This window comes from Neolamprologus multifasciatus, chromosome 9 (genome assembly GCF_963576455.1).
Source record: "Neolamprologus multifasciatus chromosome 9, fNeoMul1.2, whole genome shotgun sequence".
NCBI classification, from domain to species: domain Eukaryota; kingdom Metazoa; phylum Chordata; class Actinopteri; order Cichliformes; family Cichlidae; genus Neolamprologus; species Neolamprologus multifasciatus.
The window spans coordinates 6,259,771-6,274,386 of record NC_140447.1 but is presented as its reverse complement, the minus strand read 5'-3'; the positions used below and the strand labels follow the sequence as shown (position 1 = coordinate 6,274,386).

General features: G+C 40.6%; 4 protein-coding genes across 4 annotated transcripts in view; all 4 read right to left on the bottom strand.

The window, feature by feature from the left end:
- LOC146510916 (stonustoxin subunit alpha-like) overlaps positions 1-4,046 on the bottom strand; it is a 179,347-nt gene extending 175,301 nt beyond the window's left edge. Inside the window, exon 1 of the mRNA XM_085172875.1 lies at positions 4,030-4,046. The gene's annotated coding sequence lies outside the window, so the exon portion shown is untranslated. The remainder of the gene's footprint in view (positions 1-4,029) is intronic.
- The window catches only part of LOC146510912 (protein NLRC3-like), a 216,068-nt gene that overhangs the window by 163,043 nt on the left and 38,409 nt on the right, over positions 1-14,616 (bottom strand). The window lies entirely within an intron of this gene.
- On the bottom strand, positions 714-6,758 carry LOC146510915 (stonustoxin subunit alpha-like). Its single transcript, XM_085173542.1, has 3 exons — positions 6,733-6,758; positions 4,387-4,433; positions 714-4,238 (listed from the first exon to the last, which is right to left on the bottom strand). The coding sequence occupies exons 1-3, from the start codon at positions 6,756-6,758 to the stop codon at positions 3,706-3,708; spliced, it is 606 nt and encodes a 201-aa protein (XP_085029668.1). The 3' UTR covers positions 714-3,705.
- On the bottom strand, positions 7,576-9,885 carry LOC146510914 (uncharacterized). Its single transcript, XM_085172871.1, has 3 exons — positions 9,460-9,885; positions 8,387-8,485; positions 7,576-8,257 (listed from the first exon to the last, which is right to left on the bottom strand). The coding sequence occupies exons 1-3, from the start codon at positions 9,838-9,840 to the stop codon at positions 7,592-7,594; spliced, it is 1,146 nt and encodes a 381-aa protein (XP_085028997.1). The 5' UTR covers positions 9,841-9,885; the 3' UTR covers positions 7,576-7,591.

Genomic DNA, 14,616 nt, shown 5'->3' with positions numbered 1-14,616 from the left:
GGGGAGCTGATTCTAGCTGCAGCTGGACTCTGTCATCTAACTGAATGTGTTGGTGCTGATCACGGGGCTCTGAGGGGGGAGCAGCAGGAGGACTCTGGATACTGACGTCAGTGTATCTGTGGAAGCTCACACAGCGTGTCTCTGTCATTCAATATTGTGCTATATATTGTATCTATGCAAAGATGAACAGACTGTGTATTCACTGGTCTCTGTGCTGCTGACTGCTTTGCTGCAGCTCTGATGTCATCATCACTCCCTCCTCCACCCTCAGCAGTCCCAGCATGCTGCTGTGGTGCACCCCACCCTTACTCTACACCTGAGCCATAGACCACACCCTCCACCTCAATATACACCACAGTTTTCTCTGCTATGGAAATGAGATCAGGAGGAAATTATTATTATTATTATTGAATAAATGCTCACATTAATGTGGGCTTATTTGTTTCATATTAGAAACATTAGTTGAGTGTTTTTAGTATAAAATGGTGAAAGTCCCTCTTTTTGCTCCTCCCCTCACCTGTGGATGGACGGTGCTGTTACCGTGGTGACAGCTTGGATGTGTTTCAGTCCTGCCTGGTTATCACTGCAGGAATCTTTCACATTTATTACAGGTAATAACTCTGATTTTTCTGTGTATTATGAACTAAATGTATCCTGATACACACAGAGATGGATGAGCAGAGGTCACATGATGAAAGAACAAACATGGAGTCTTTGATTTATTTAGATATTTATTGATGAATGCAAACAAACCCTGACACTGAACCATCGTCCAGCTTTCACAGAACAAACCTGATCACATGACCTGCTGACCCAAACAGTGAAAAGCTCCATGGCAACAACAACAAACAGCCTCACATATGTTAACAGAGGCTGTTAGAAGCACAGAGTCTTTACAGTCTTTCTCCTGTTTGTACACAGATCTCTGCACATTTTCATCACAGTTACTCACAGACGTGCAGAGTGTGTGGATATCAAAGCTAAGTTTCCACCATGTTTGTAGTCTGTACTGGGACTCATGGAGCATCTCTCTATGAGCACTCGGTGCTTTAAACAGTGAGTCCCAGTTTAACCAGCAGCCTTCACATCACACAGACATGGAAACTTCAAACACTCAGAGTGAAGTCACTGACCGTCTCTGGCACCAGCGACTGCGCTAACAAACACAGCAAACAGTGAAGGTTTGGTAGAGAAAGCTGGTTGGGTAATACCAAGTACGCGGTGGAGGAGGCGGAGTTACATTACTAGATGATTAAACATGGAACTATTTTGCTGGCAATAATTGAAATGATTAAAGAAAATCAACAAGCTATTTATGGAAGATAATTCATAATTTTATAAACTGGAATGATGAAATTATATTATATATATATATATATATATATAACACAGAAGTGAATCATCAAATTTTCCATGTGAGCTGATGATGCTGCTGCAGAGTTTCTGTGAACCTCCTGTGACCCCGCCTCCTCATACAGAAACATCTTATTGCTCTTCAAACTGCATCACGTGGACACGTGATTGTGTATTGTAGTATTGATCCCAATGCTGGTATCAGTACTGGATCAATAACACTGGATGGATGCGTTCAGCATGGAGCCCTGAGCTGTGTTACAGACAAACATGAAAACTGACAGGTCTGTGTCATTCACAGTCTGTAACACTTCTAAACAACAGAGGCTGACCCAAGTGCCTCAGAGCCAGGCACGCTCACATCACAGCTCTCTAAATAAGCCAGTTTCAAAATAAGAGCTGAAAGCTGTGTTTGGTTGTGTTAGCTTATTATTGTGGAGACTAACATTCAGTGATCATGTGTTCAGACTCATAATGATTACTCTCAGAAATCCTGATCTTTGTATTTACTGTGTGTTGGATCAATAACTGAGATTCATCGTATCACACAGCTGTGCTGCTGCTGCTGGTGATGTCAGCACATCTGGAACAATACGAGGTATCTGCTACCAGACTGAGCAGGACGTGAGACCCTTGGACTGTTTAAAGCTGTCCCTCCACAGGTCACTCAGACCTGATCCACACCTCAGTGATATTCTCTGACTTCCTCAGTAGAGACAGAAACCATTCAGATCTGGGACGATCAGCTGACTGATGATGTCACACAGACTGTGTTTTTCAGGAACAGTGATTCTGATGTGAGCCTGCTAGCTGACAGCAGACCTGATGAAACCACATGTTCACATCTGTGAGGACAGACTGGACTCTTTGACTGCACCTTGGTTCTCCTCAGAGGTCTGTACAGGAGCATGTCCACCCCCACTGAAGATCTCAGTCACTGTGAAACATAGAAAGCTGCTTGTGTAGCCTCTGCCTCACATGTAGATACAGCTACAGGTTTCTCTGTCAGTCAGACTGAAACAGTGTCCTGATGCTGCATCATTCAGCTCTGTGCCCCAGTCAGCATCACTGTGAGCTACCAGTGTCAGTGTTTCTGCCCTTTTCCTGTAACACTACACTCAGCACAGGCTCAGCTGCTATCCAGTGTTGGACTTTGGCTTCAGCTGCTGTGATAGATCCTCTAACATAGATCAGCTCTGCTACATGTTGTTAGATAAGTGCAGCTGCCTGTCATGTCCTGATGTTTCTCTGGCTCAGCAGCTTCTCCATCAGAGGTTCACATGGAGCTGATCCAGTATCTCCAGTAACTGTGTTCTGTGCCTCACTGGTTCATCCTTCTGTCTGTGTGACGTCAGTCAGATGTTGAAGTTAAACTCTGTAATCTTCACTGTGTCACAGAGTTCAGTGAGTCCCGTTATTCACAGTATCAATCAGATCATCAGAGAACAGCTGATCAGCAATCAGTGGTGCCAACAGCACCTCCTGTGGTGAGAGGATGCAATAATGCAATGTAGCATTTTTACACTCAACACTTCCAGTCATGGAAACTGTCTGTTGGATCTGTTTGACGTTGCTTTCTTGTGTTGCTTTCTTGGTTAGAGTTCCTCACAAATGTCCAGATTATTCTTCTAATGAGGCGTCGACCATGTTTTCAGTTCTTTGGAAGAAAACATCGCCCTTTGCCATCCTTACTTTTCTTTGACTTCTTCAAATGCAGCTGAACTCCAGCTGGTATTTTATTGGACTTTGCAGCTGTTTCTGGTCATCAGTTCATTCCTGCAAACCTCTGAACCTGAACAACAATGATGCTGCATTGCTGGCTGATCCCAAAAGGTTGATTCTGTTCATCTGGACGTTTTCACAAACGTTTGCTCACTGATCAGGTGACTTCTTCAGTCTCAGCTGACTGCAGCTTTACAACCTTACAAACAGCACATTTGCACAATGACTGAAACCAGCAGCAGCAGCACCTGATATATATGATACTAATATAATACATATACATATATAATCCATACTAATGATGAAGGAACTGAGCTCACAGTCCATTGTTCATTCAGTGAACTACTCAGTTTATTTTGGGCCTCAGAAATGCTCACTCTGTTTGTACATCACTGTCAGCAATAGACTCATTCTGCTGTGTGGACAGGAACACATGTGACATCACTTCCTGTTTGTTTGTGACTGAAGAGGAAGAAGTTTACAAGGAATCATTTAGAAGAGTTTCAAACATCAACTGATTGAATCCATGAATCTGAAAACGTGTTTGTGAGTGAAAGAGACAGACATGTACAGACTGAACTATCTGTTCAACAGTCAGAGTGTTTCTGTAACAGGAGACACTCTTTACACTCAGCACAGGGACACTGAGGAACCACGAGACCAGACTCTAAACCCAGGATAAAGAGTTTGAGTGAATGTGGTGTTGAAGGTGTGGAGGTGGATCAGAGTGTCAGAGGAGACTCTGTAGAAGGACAGAGTGCCAGCAGGACAGTCCACATACACTGCTGCTCTGTTAGAGACAGAGGAGGAGGAGGAGGAGATGGATGTTTGTATGTTATTGTGCCTGACATAACGAGGACCATCATCATAGCAGCTCAGACTCCAGGACTGATCATTCCATCCAAACTCACAGTCATCACTGTATCCTTTCCTTCTGATGCTTCTGTAACTCACTGATATACAAATGTTTCCTCTCCACTCGACCTCCCAGTAACAGCAACCAGTCAGACCATTTCTACACAGCAGCTGCCAGTAAACATCAAATCTCTCTGGATGATCAGGATATGACTGAACCTCCTTCACATGTGTCACCTTCCTGTTGTTGTCAGACAGTTGGAGGTTTGTGTTCACTGTGTTTGTGTCGATTGTGAGTTGACAGGAATCTGATGGAGAGAACAAACACAATCCAGCTGCAGTTATTGATCCATCATCTGTTCATTGATTGACACTTTGATGATGACTCCTGACATGATGAAGATGGTTGAATGTGTGCTGCTTTGTTTTCATGAATCCCATTAAAAACACACTTACACTTCCTCAGACCTGGTCTCAACCATCGGACTCCAGCAGGCTCCACCCTGAAAGGAGGAGGGGGGTCAGAGCAGCACAGTCAGCATGCACACATGGACATTACATGGCTCTCATACACACACTGTTACACACTGAGCTCAAAGCTCGGCTCCACTGTTTTATTCAAAGAAATCTACATTTATTTATCAGCACATTTAAAAACAGGTTGAGCCAAAGTGCTGCACAGAGTAGAGATAAAATAGGAAACATACACAGTAATTACTATAAAGACTCGTCAGAATTGAAAGCTACAGAGTACAAATGTGTTTCCAACCGGGTTTTAAAAATGTCGAGTGTTGGTGACGACCTGATGTGAAGGGCGACTGTTCCAGAGTTTGGCTGCAGCGATCGATAAAGCTCACCTCTGTTTTTACGTCTAGTTCTGGTCAGAAGCTACTTATCTGCAGACCTGAGGGCTCGACTTGGATTATTTTGTTAAAGAGAGATAAGATGGAGCCAATCCATTCAGAGATTTAAAGACAAACAACAAGATCTGGAAGTGGATTCTACCACGTACTGGTAACCAGTGGAAAAAGCTGGAAAAAGCTGGTGATGGGTCGTCTAGCACAGACCCACCGCTGGAACCAGACAATTCATGAGGGAGAGAACTGTGACAGCGCCGTTCCTTCACTTGACCTCAGTCGCTCTCGTCTGCTCCCTCATAACACTGCTCTTTATTGAGGTTACATGAATAGGCATAAGTTCATTAACATATGACGTCTTACACAGGTATGAACAAAGAGTACCAGTCTGTGCATAGTGTAGGTATGTGTGTGTGTGTGTGTGTGTGTGTCAGTTCCAGATGTGACCCTGTGACCCCAAAGCTGGTGCTAAGAGTCCAGTGGTCCCCATAACAAAGGGCTCTTATACTTAACCAGACACAGAGTAGGTGTCCTCCTACACCAGGGGTCTCAAACTTGCGGCCCGCGGGCCAATTGCGGCCCGCAGGACGATAGTTTTTGGCCCCCACCTTAATATGAAAATTTAATGTTAGTTTGATAATGTATGACACTTTACAGTGATGTGTGCGGAGCTGAATTAACCCACCAATCAGGGTGGGATATGGATCTCAGGGGACACCAGCCGGGCTTGATGCAAGCAGGGAAACATTTCTCAATGAGTAAAAGTTACAGCAGCGTTGCCCTGGAGTGTTTCTTTCTTTTCTGTGCCTGGCTGGCTTCCTCCTTTCTATTGGGCAAACACGGACATTCGCCCCAGCGCGCTGCGTTCACAACACTACAAAAAAAGTTGTTTTTTTGAAGTTGCTGCCCAGCGGGACATTATACGTATATAGATTTATACACACGTCAGTGGGATTTTTAGTTCTTTTTTCACAGAGAGAGATCTCATATTAACTCTCAAAGTGATGCGTAGGCGGCGGGATAAAAGAAAAGTAATGAACTCAATGCAGCCCAATTTAGTCTGCAGTCACATAGCGACACCTGTTCATCGGCAATAACAGTCCCCGGTAACCCGGACTAATTACACTGCAAATTATCTGGTGCTTGCCATGATTTAAAATCTTATTTTTAGACAGGCCAGATTATTTGCCTTGTTTTAAAAAAGATTTACTTGTTTCTAAGTCTGGATTTTAGATAATTATATGGTTATTCTCGATTTAAGTTTATTGTGTCTATATTAGTACAGAAATCCAGAAAAGGGAAGAATAACTCTTAAAATAGCCTACATTAGGCCTCTCGCCAGATGTCTCTCAAAATATCACTTGTTTCAAGATAGAGTGACAAATTCAATTTGCTTGATTTAGAAAAAAATCATGTCTGACTTCAAAGTTATACATATAAGGGAAAAAAATTAACCACAATTTATGATACAAATCACATTTCAAAGACAGCTGTTTGTCCCAGCATGCCAGCATTATGTGGTACAACATTGACATTGGTTTAGGGAACATTTAATGACTGTCAACTGATATCATCACAAACTACACTAAGCCAATACTTGGTGCAACCCTAATCTTAAGGGTGATTTCTATGGGAAATAATATCAGAAAGACTGTATTTTATTGGCACAAACACACTGTCCCTAAAACTAATAGAAAAGTATGAAGTATAATCAATGAGCTCATGGGCTAATTCTGTAGCTTGAGCAACAATGGGCACAGTTACTTCATATGCCAATAAGTCTTCATTTAAATTCAAAGTTTCATAGCGTTGGTACTCAAAAGCAATAAAAGATGAGTCAATCAAAAAGATATCCTTTATCAGTCCAAACACAGGGAAAGTGCCATCCACATCTGCAATAATCATGGACTTCCCAGTAATGTATTTATTGCCATTTAGAACATACCATTTCACTGAGACAACAGACTGCATGACATCTATTCCAAAAAATTCTTAAATTTTTTTCCTAACATATTCATTATTTTTAACAGCTGATACTGGCCCGGATTCCTTTTCTTTCGCAAAAATAGGATGTTCAGTGCCTATTTCATTTTGACAACACTCAAGAAATTGATTGTGGTTTGCTAGGGATTTACAAACATTTTTAAAATTTAACTTAGAAGCCCACTGTTTAAAATAGGAGTGCTTTGCCTCAAAGCGCATGCACATACTCCTTATTAAAGGTCCAAGGGATAAGATTTGACTGGGAAGATGCAACATATAATGTTGCTTAGGTATTATATTGGCAAGAGGTGAGTAAGGAAAATTTTGAATGTCTGAATTAAACTTGTCTAATTCCAATTGTCCTGAGAGAATTAGGTGTTTTAATACAAATTTAACTTCCATTGATGCAACACCTTCAAAAATAACATGCATTATGTCCTGTGGAGTTTGTTTGATCAGGTCAAATGCAGGAACATCAACTAGTCTGCTTCTTCTATTAATTCCATAAGTAGTTTTGAGGGACGCTTTCAATAAATCTGTGCTTGCTTTATCTATTTCAAAACACTGCCTGATATGTTTCTCCAGAGTTCTTTGAACAAACTTCTTCTCCTCAAAAACACTTTGCATATCATCAAAGTTGCATTCACAGTGTCTACATTTGCTATAAGCAAAACCAATCCCTTCTTTAAAGCCAGCAATCTCATGCTGGGCTAGCGTGTCTCCGCAAATGGCTATAACAGCACCAAACAATTCAATTTCACCATTTGACATTTCAATCCTTACACCATTGTAAAGCAGTGATAGATCTTGAAGTATTCTTTTCAGTACAACATCAATACCCCACTGAGAAATGTCTTTGCTTTAGCAATAGCAAGAAGTCGTATTGCAGCTAACTTTGACCTAAATTTTGGATGAATATTTCCTAAAGTATAATAAAACATGACCAATTTGTTTGCAGAAGCATGGGACCCTAAGGGGTTACATATTTCAATTTCATCTGTGTACAGTATTAATTGCAATGCATTTGGCCTCTGAGAAAACAAGGGGTGAGATGTAAAGAGGGACCCGTCTCTAAAATCATAGAAGAATCCCTCTCTGCTTCTTTGTGGTGCAGTGTTCAACATGGTAAAGATTCTCTCATTAGTCATTAACTGCTTTAGACTTTCAATTAATGGTACATAGTAAAAACTTTTGTTCCTTATGGACATGACCCTTGAAAGACCTTGCTTTACCCAACATATCTTCTGGGATACTACTACTTCCTCTGCGTTGACTGGACAGAACATTTCCCCTATGGCTCTACTCTGTCCATATGCAATGGTGGAGAAAGGATCCATGAATTTATCAAATGTAGCCAAAGCCTCATCTTGAAGCTGAGTGGTTCCCTCGGCATGATCTTCAAACACTGTCTTCATTCTTTCCTTGAGCGTATCCAAAAGAACAGCCTGATACTGTTGCACTCCTGAGATGATATGTTTGACCGTTCTCTGTGAAAACATTTGAAACAAAAGTAACTTATTCTGCATTTCTATAAAAAAATTTCTGAATTCCATTATGAACAAGTAAGACATTGATTGCCTTATGTAATGTATTGATCCATTAAGACTATAACATACCTGTGATAAGTGGCACTGTTCTTGAACACTGATAGCAAAAGCTGCAGCAGATCTGGTAATATCGTGTCTGGTAAAGGATGTTGTAGCAACAGCTCCTTCCTTTAGAGCAGAAAAACAAAGTTACTCCAAACTCCTGGCCAATTATAGAAATTCTTACATAACAGGTATAATCAGTTACACCTAATGATTGGTCCATTAAAAAACAAAGTGCATGACAGTGATTAGTGTTACAGTGAATATTCAATATAATATAAGATAATATAATATTCATTCTTTGGAATAAAGAAAAAAGAAATGGAAAAGAAATCAAAGACAAAGAAACAATAAAAAAGGGGTTGTCCATTTTTTTGATGAGGCTAGGGATTGGATTCATGAGAATGAGATTTTATCTTTTTAAATAATGAATTATTGTTCGCACTTAGATATTAGTTTCTTTACATGCTTGTTGTATTTATTAAATTATTTATGTATTTTTAAATCACGCAATTTAGATTTGCACTTAGAATTTATGTTAGTATTAGTATATGGATATATTTTATTGTATGCATTTATTAATTTATTTAATTTTCAAGAAAATCATTCTTATCCATGTTTTGGCAGTATTTCTGGCCAACAGATTTTTTTTACAGTGCTTCCAAATACTCTGCGTCTTACCTGTACTCACCACTTATAATTCCTACGAGATACCCAAATTGCTGTCACATTGAACGATTTAAACGCGCTGAGAGTGTCTTTGATGCAAACTTCACCAGGAGACATGCCAGCCGCAGAGTATGTGCCTGCTCCGGCTGCAGCATAGCCTTTACTATTTACACTGAACTGCTATTCTGTTTATTTATTTTTAATTTCATCATGGTGATTTAAAATCCAACCATAGTGGAAATCGCTTGTAACAATTTGAAGAACAATATCTAGCGGTATAATATCGCGAGATCTCGTTAAATTTCTCTTGATTAAAAATGGAGAAAAGGATTAAAAGTAATATAGGAGTTATAGGACCATATATGAGGAGTTAGACATGGCTAAATTTGTCATCAGAAGCCACACTACATTTTATTTAGTTTAACACTTACCGCGATCGGGCTGTCAACAACCTGAGGCTCCTGTACTTCAGGCAAAGATCCACCAGTTGATATTTCCACGGCGCTGGTTGTTGTTGCAGTACTACAGTTGGCAAAGACTGAAACACCAAAATTTTCCGATCCTAAAGAGTGGGATGTTGGGGGGATCCTCCATCCTCTTGGTGGGCTTCCATTCGTCAAATACAGAGGGTGCGTCCGTTTAATGTGGCGAAAGAATGAGTTAAAAACTCTGAAATCTTGTTCACAGCCATCTATTCCACAGTAAACCCAAAAATCCTGCCTTCGACCATGAGCTGCATTTATGTGGCTAAGGAGCACCTTCAGAGTTAAAGAAACAAAGATAAAACAGATCATACATCTCCAGAGCGCCATGGTGAACTGTTTTCGTGCTGTAGCAAATGCAGCTTTACTTTACCGCTCTCCACTGAAGGCCACAGATGAGAGTGTGGGACCATGGGAAAGGTAGGCAATTTTAAAAATATATGTATCCTTAATTATCCAATTTTTCAGGTTTAAATTACATCAGTTATATTTATTTTTAGGCAATAAGTGTTTAAGACTGAATTTATATTTTTATTTTCTTTTTTTACTTAAAAAAAATTTAAATATAAATAATTTTCTGCATGCGCATTCTCAGTTCCTGTCATGACGTTACTTTCACGCGGGACAAAATCTTTTCCCCTGCTTTGTTAACCATCAGGACCGTTACCATCAGGACCGAAGATCAAAATTATTTATCTAAACAAAGCGAACAGTAATTTAAGGTTGGTAACATTAAGTTGATTTGAAAAATACTATGGTACAACGGTGTTATTAAGATAAAGTCGTGTTTTGTGAGGGTTGCTAGTTAGCAATCTAGCTAATGTGTTAACTTTAGCTAAATTATCTTATTTAAGCCGTAGGATATTTCCAGGTACTGTGAGTGGAGGCTTTGGAACCGAACTACAGAACTGCTGTCACGGCATGGACAAGTTTGACGATGCCATACTGTCTGTGTTGCAGGGTAAGTCTTATTTTTCAGTTATTTTGGTACGTTAGCTAAGCAGCCTTAGCATTTCTTAGCATCATTTCTGAAACTTGGAGCTAGGATTGTACTCTACTCTGAACTTTATCCACATTATAGCCAAGCTGTCACTTGGTGTTCGCTCGCTCTGTGGTATAGTATCGCTTCCTGTTCCTGCTCAAACACAGTGGTGTTTCTGAGTAGCTTATTTGCTTAGCAGTTTAATTAACAACTTTTAAATACATTCTTTTTTCACAGTATAATCTTCACGTGCTTCATCCGAAGCACACTTTCTGTGTACTCACTACCTAATTTATAGTATTCACTCACTGTCTCTGTACTGTTTCGCTAGCTTAGCTCGTAGCCGACCCGTTAGCACCATGGCTACTTCACCTGTCCCTTCTGCACTTTCTTGCTCATTGTGTCAGATGTTTAGTTACTCCTCGGCCTCCTTTAGCAGTAATGATATCTGTAACAAATGTAGCATATTTGCAGCTCTGGAGGCCAGGATTACTGAATTGGAGACTCGGCTTTGCACCCTGCTCTCACCCTTAGCTAGCCAGGCCCCTGTAGCTGGTGCAGCCGAAGATAGCGTAGGCCCCGCTAGCTGTTCCCCGGCAGACCCCAAGCAGCTGGGGAAAGGCTGGGTAACGGTGAGGAGGAAGCGTAGTCCTAAACAGAAGCCCCAGGTACACCACCAACCCGTTCATGTGTCTAACCGTTTTTCCCCACTCGGTGACACACCCGCCGGGGGTCAAACTCTGGTAATTGGTGATTCTGTTCTCAGACATGTGAAGCTAGAGACACCGGCAACCATAGTCAATTGTCTTCCAGGGGCCAGAGCAGGCGACATTGAAGGAAATTTAAAACTGCTGGCTAAGGGTAAACGTAAATTCAATAAAATCATAATTCACGTCGGCAGTAATGACACCCGGTTACGCCAATCAGAGGTCACTAAAATCAATATTGAATCGGTGTGTAACTTTGCCAAAACAATGTCGGACTCTGTAGTTTTCTCTGGTCCCCTCCCCAATCAGACCAGGAGTGACATGTTTAGCCGCATGTTCTCCTTAAATTGCTGGCTGTCTGAGTGGTGTCCCAGAAACGATGTGGGCTTCATAGATAATTGGCAAACCTTCTGGAGGAAACCTGGTCTTGTTAGGAGAGATGGCATCCATCCCACTTTGGATGGAGCAGCTCTCATTTCTAGAAATATCGACAAATTTATTAAACCCCTCAAAACATGACTATCCAGAGTTGGGACCAGGAAGCAGAGTTGCAGTCTTACACGCCTCTCTGCAGCTTCTCTCCTCCTGCTACCCCCCCAAAAACCCATCTCCATAGAGACTGTGTCTGCTTCCAAAAAGACAAAAAACAAACTAAAAACCAGCAACAAACAACTTAAACAATCACAAAGAAAGAACAATACAGTATCCACATCTGAACCAAAGAGTAAAACAGTGAAATGTGGATTATTAAATATTAGGTCTCTCTCCTCCAAGTCTCTGTTAGTACATGACTTAATAATTGATCAACAAATTGATTTACTCTGCCTTACAGAAACCTGGTTGCAGCAGGATGATTATGTTAGTTTAAATGAATCAACACCCCCGAGTCATTCTAACTACCAGAAATCTCGAAGCACAGGTCGAGGGGGGCGGTGTGGCAGCAATTTTTCACACCAGTCTATTAATTAATGAAAGACCAAGACAGACTTTTAATTCATTTGAAAGCCTGATGCTTAACATTGTCCACCCCAGCTGTGAAACTCAGAAACCAGTCTTACTTGTTATCATCTATCGTCCACCTGGGCCTTACACAGAGTTTCTGTCTGATTTCTCAGACTTTATATCTAATTTAGTTCTGGGCTCAGATAAAATAATTATTGTGGGTGATTTTAACATCCATGTAGATGCTAAAAATGACAGCCTCAACATGGCATTTAATCTGTTGTTAGACTCAATTGGTTTCTCTCAAAATGTAAAAGAACCCACCCACCACTTTAATCACACTCTAGATCTTGTTTTAACATATGGCATAGAAACTGAACATTTAACAGTGTTTCCTGAAAACCCTCTCCTGTCTGATCATTTCTTGATAACATTTACATTTACAATAATTGATTACGCAGCAGTGGAGAGTGGACTTTATCAAAGTAGATGTCTTTCTGAAAGCGCTGTAACTAAGTTTAAGAATATAATCCAGCCACTGTTATCATCGTCAATGCCCTGTACCAACACAGAGCAGAGCAGCTATCTGAACGCTACCCCAACAGAGGTCGATTATCTTGTTAATAATTTCACCTCCTCACTACGTACGACTCTGGATACTGTAGCTCCAGTGAAAACTAAGGTCTCTAATCAGAAGTACCTGACCCCGTGGTATAATTCTCAAACACGTACCCTAAAGCAGATGACTCGTAATCTGGAGAGGAAATGGCGTGTCACAAATTTAGAGGATCATCATTTAGCCTGGAGAAATAGTTTGTTGCTTTATAAGAAAGCCCTCCGCAAAGCCAGAACAGCTTACTACTCATCACTGATTGAAGAAAATAAGAACAACCCCAGGTTTCTCTTCAGCACTGTAGCCAGGCTGACAAAAAGTCAGAGCTCTTTTGAGCCAACCATCCCTTTAACATTAACTAGTGATGACTTCATGAACTTCTTCACAAATAAAATTTTTATCATTAGAGAAAAAATTACCAATAATCATCCCACAGATGTAATATTATCTACAGCTACTCTTAGTTCCATTGATGTTAAGTTAGACTCTTTTTTTCCAATCGATCTTTCTGAGTTAACTTCAATAATTACTTTCTCCAAACCATCAACGTGTCTTTTAGACCCCATTCCTACAAAATTGCTCAAAGAAGTCCTGCCATTGATTAACTCTTCGATCTTATATATGATCAACCTATCTCTAATAATCGGCTATGTACCACAGGCCTTCAAGGTGGCTGCAGTTAAACCTTTACTCAAAAAGCCATCTCTAGACCCAGCAGTCTTAGCTAATTATAGGCCAATCTCCAACCTTCCTTTCATATCAAAAATCCTTGAAAGAGTAGTTGTCAAACAGCTAACAGATCATCTGCAGAGGAATGGTTTATTTGAAGAGTTTCAGTCAGGTTTCAGAGTTCATCACAGCACAGAAACAGCTTTATTGAAGGTTACAAATGATCTTCTTATGGCCTCTGACAGTGGACTCATCTCTGTGCTTGTCCTTCTTGACCTTAGTGCAGCATTCGATACTGTTGACCATAATATTCTATTAGAGCGATTAGAACATGCTGTAGGTATTACAGGTATTGCACTGCAGTGGTTTGTATCATATCTATCTAATAGACTCCAATTTGTGCATGTAAATGGAGAGTCCTCTTCACACACTGAGGTTAATTATGGAGTTCCACAGGGTTCGGTGCTAGGACCAATTCTGTTTACATTATACATGCTTCCCCTAGGCAGCATCATTAGAAGACATAGCATACATTTTCACTGCTATGCAGATGACACCCAGCTCTATCTGTCCATGAAGCCAGATAACACACACCAATTAGTTAAACTGCAGGAATGTCTTAAAGACATAAAGACTTGGATGGCCACTAACTTTCTGCTTCTTAACTCAGATAAAACTGAGGTCATTGTACTCGGCGCTGAAAAGCTTAGAAATATGGTATCTAACCAGATTCTTACTCTGGATGGCATTACCTTGGCCTCCAGTAACACTGTGAGGAACCTTGGAGTCATTTTTGACCAGGATATGTCCTTCAACGCACATATTAAACAAATATGTAAGACTGCGTTCTTCCATTTGCGCAACATCTCTAAAATTAGAAATATCCTGTCTCAGAGTGACGCTGAAAAACTAGTTCATGCATTTATTACTTCCAGGCTGGACTACTGCAATTCATTATTATCAGGATGTCCAAAAAACTCACTGAAAAGCCTTCAGTTAATCCAAAATGCTGCAGCAAGAGTACTGACAGGGACTAGAAAGAGAGAGCAGATTTCTCCTGTTTTGGCTTCCCTTCATTGGCTTCCTGTTAAATCCAGAATTGAATTCAAAATCCTGCTCCTCACATACAAGGTCTTAAATAATCAGGCCCCATCTTATCTTAATGACCTTGTAGTACCATATCACCCTATTAG

What these genes read in the sequence shown, in the direction of transcription:
- LOC146510915 (XM_085173542.1), bottom strand. Translation starts at nt 6,758, where the DNA reads ATGCAGTCTGTTGTCTCAGTGAAATG. An exon ending in TCTGTTGTCTCAGTGAAATG is followed by an intron (nt 4,434 to 6,732) that starts GTATGTTCTAAA and finishes TCCTCCTTTCAG; the next exon opens with GGTGGAGCCTGCTGGAGTCC. An exon ending in GAGACCAGGTCTGAGGAAGT is followed by an intron (nt 4,239 to 4,386) that starts GTAAGTGTGTTT and finishes TCTCTCCATCAG; the next exon opens with ATTCCTGTCAACTCACAATC.
- LOC146510914 (XM_085172871.1), bottom strand. Translation starts at nt 9,840, where the DNA reads ATGGCGCTCTGGAGATGTATGATCTGTTTTATCTTTGTTTCTTTAACT. An exon ending in TTGTTGACAGCCCGATCGCG is followed by an intron (nt 8,486 to 9,459) that starts GTAAGTGTTAAA and finishes TCTGCTCTAAAG; the next exon opens with GAAGGAGCTGTTGCTACAAC. An exon ending in AACAGTGCCACTTATCACAG is followed by an intron (nt 8,258 to 8,386) that starts GTATGTTATAGT and finishes ATGTTTTCACAG; the next exon opens with AGAACGGTCAAACATATCAT.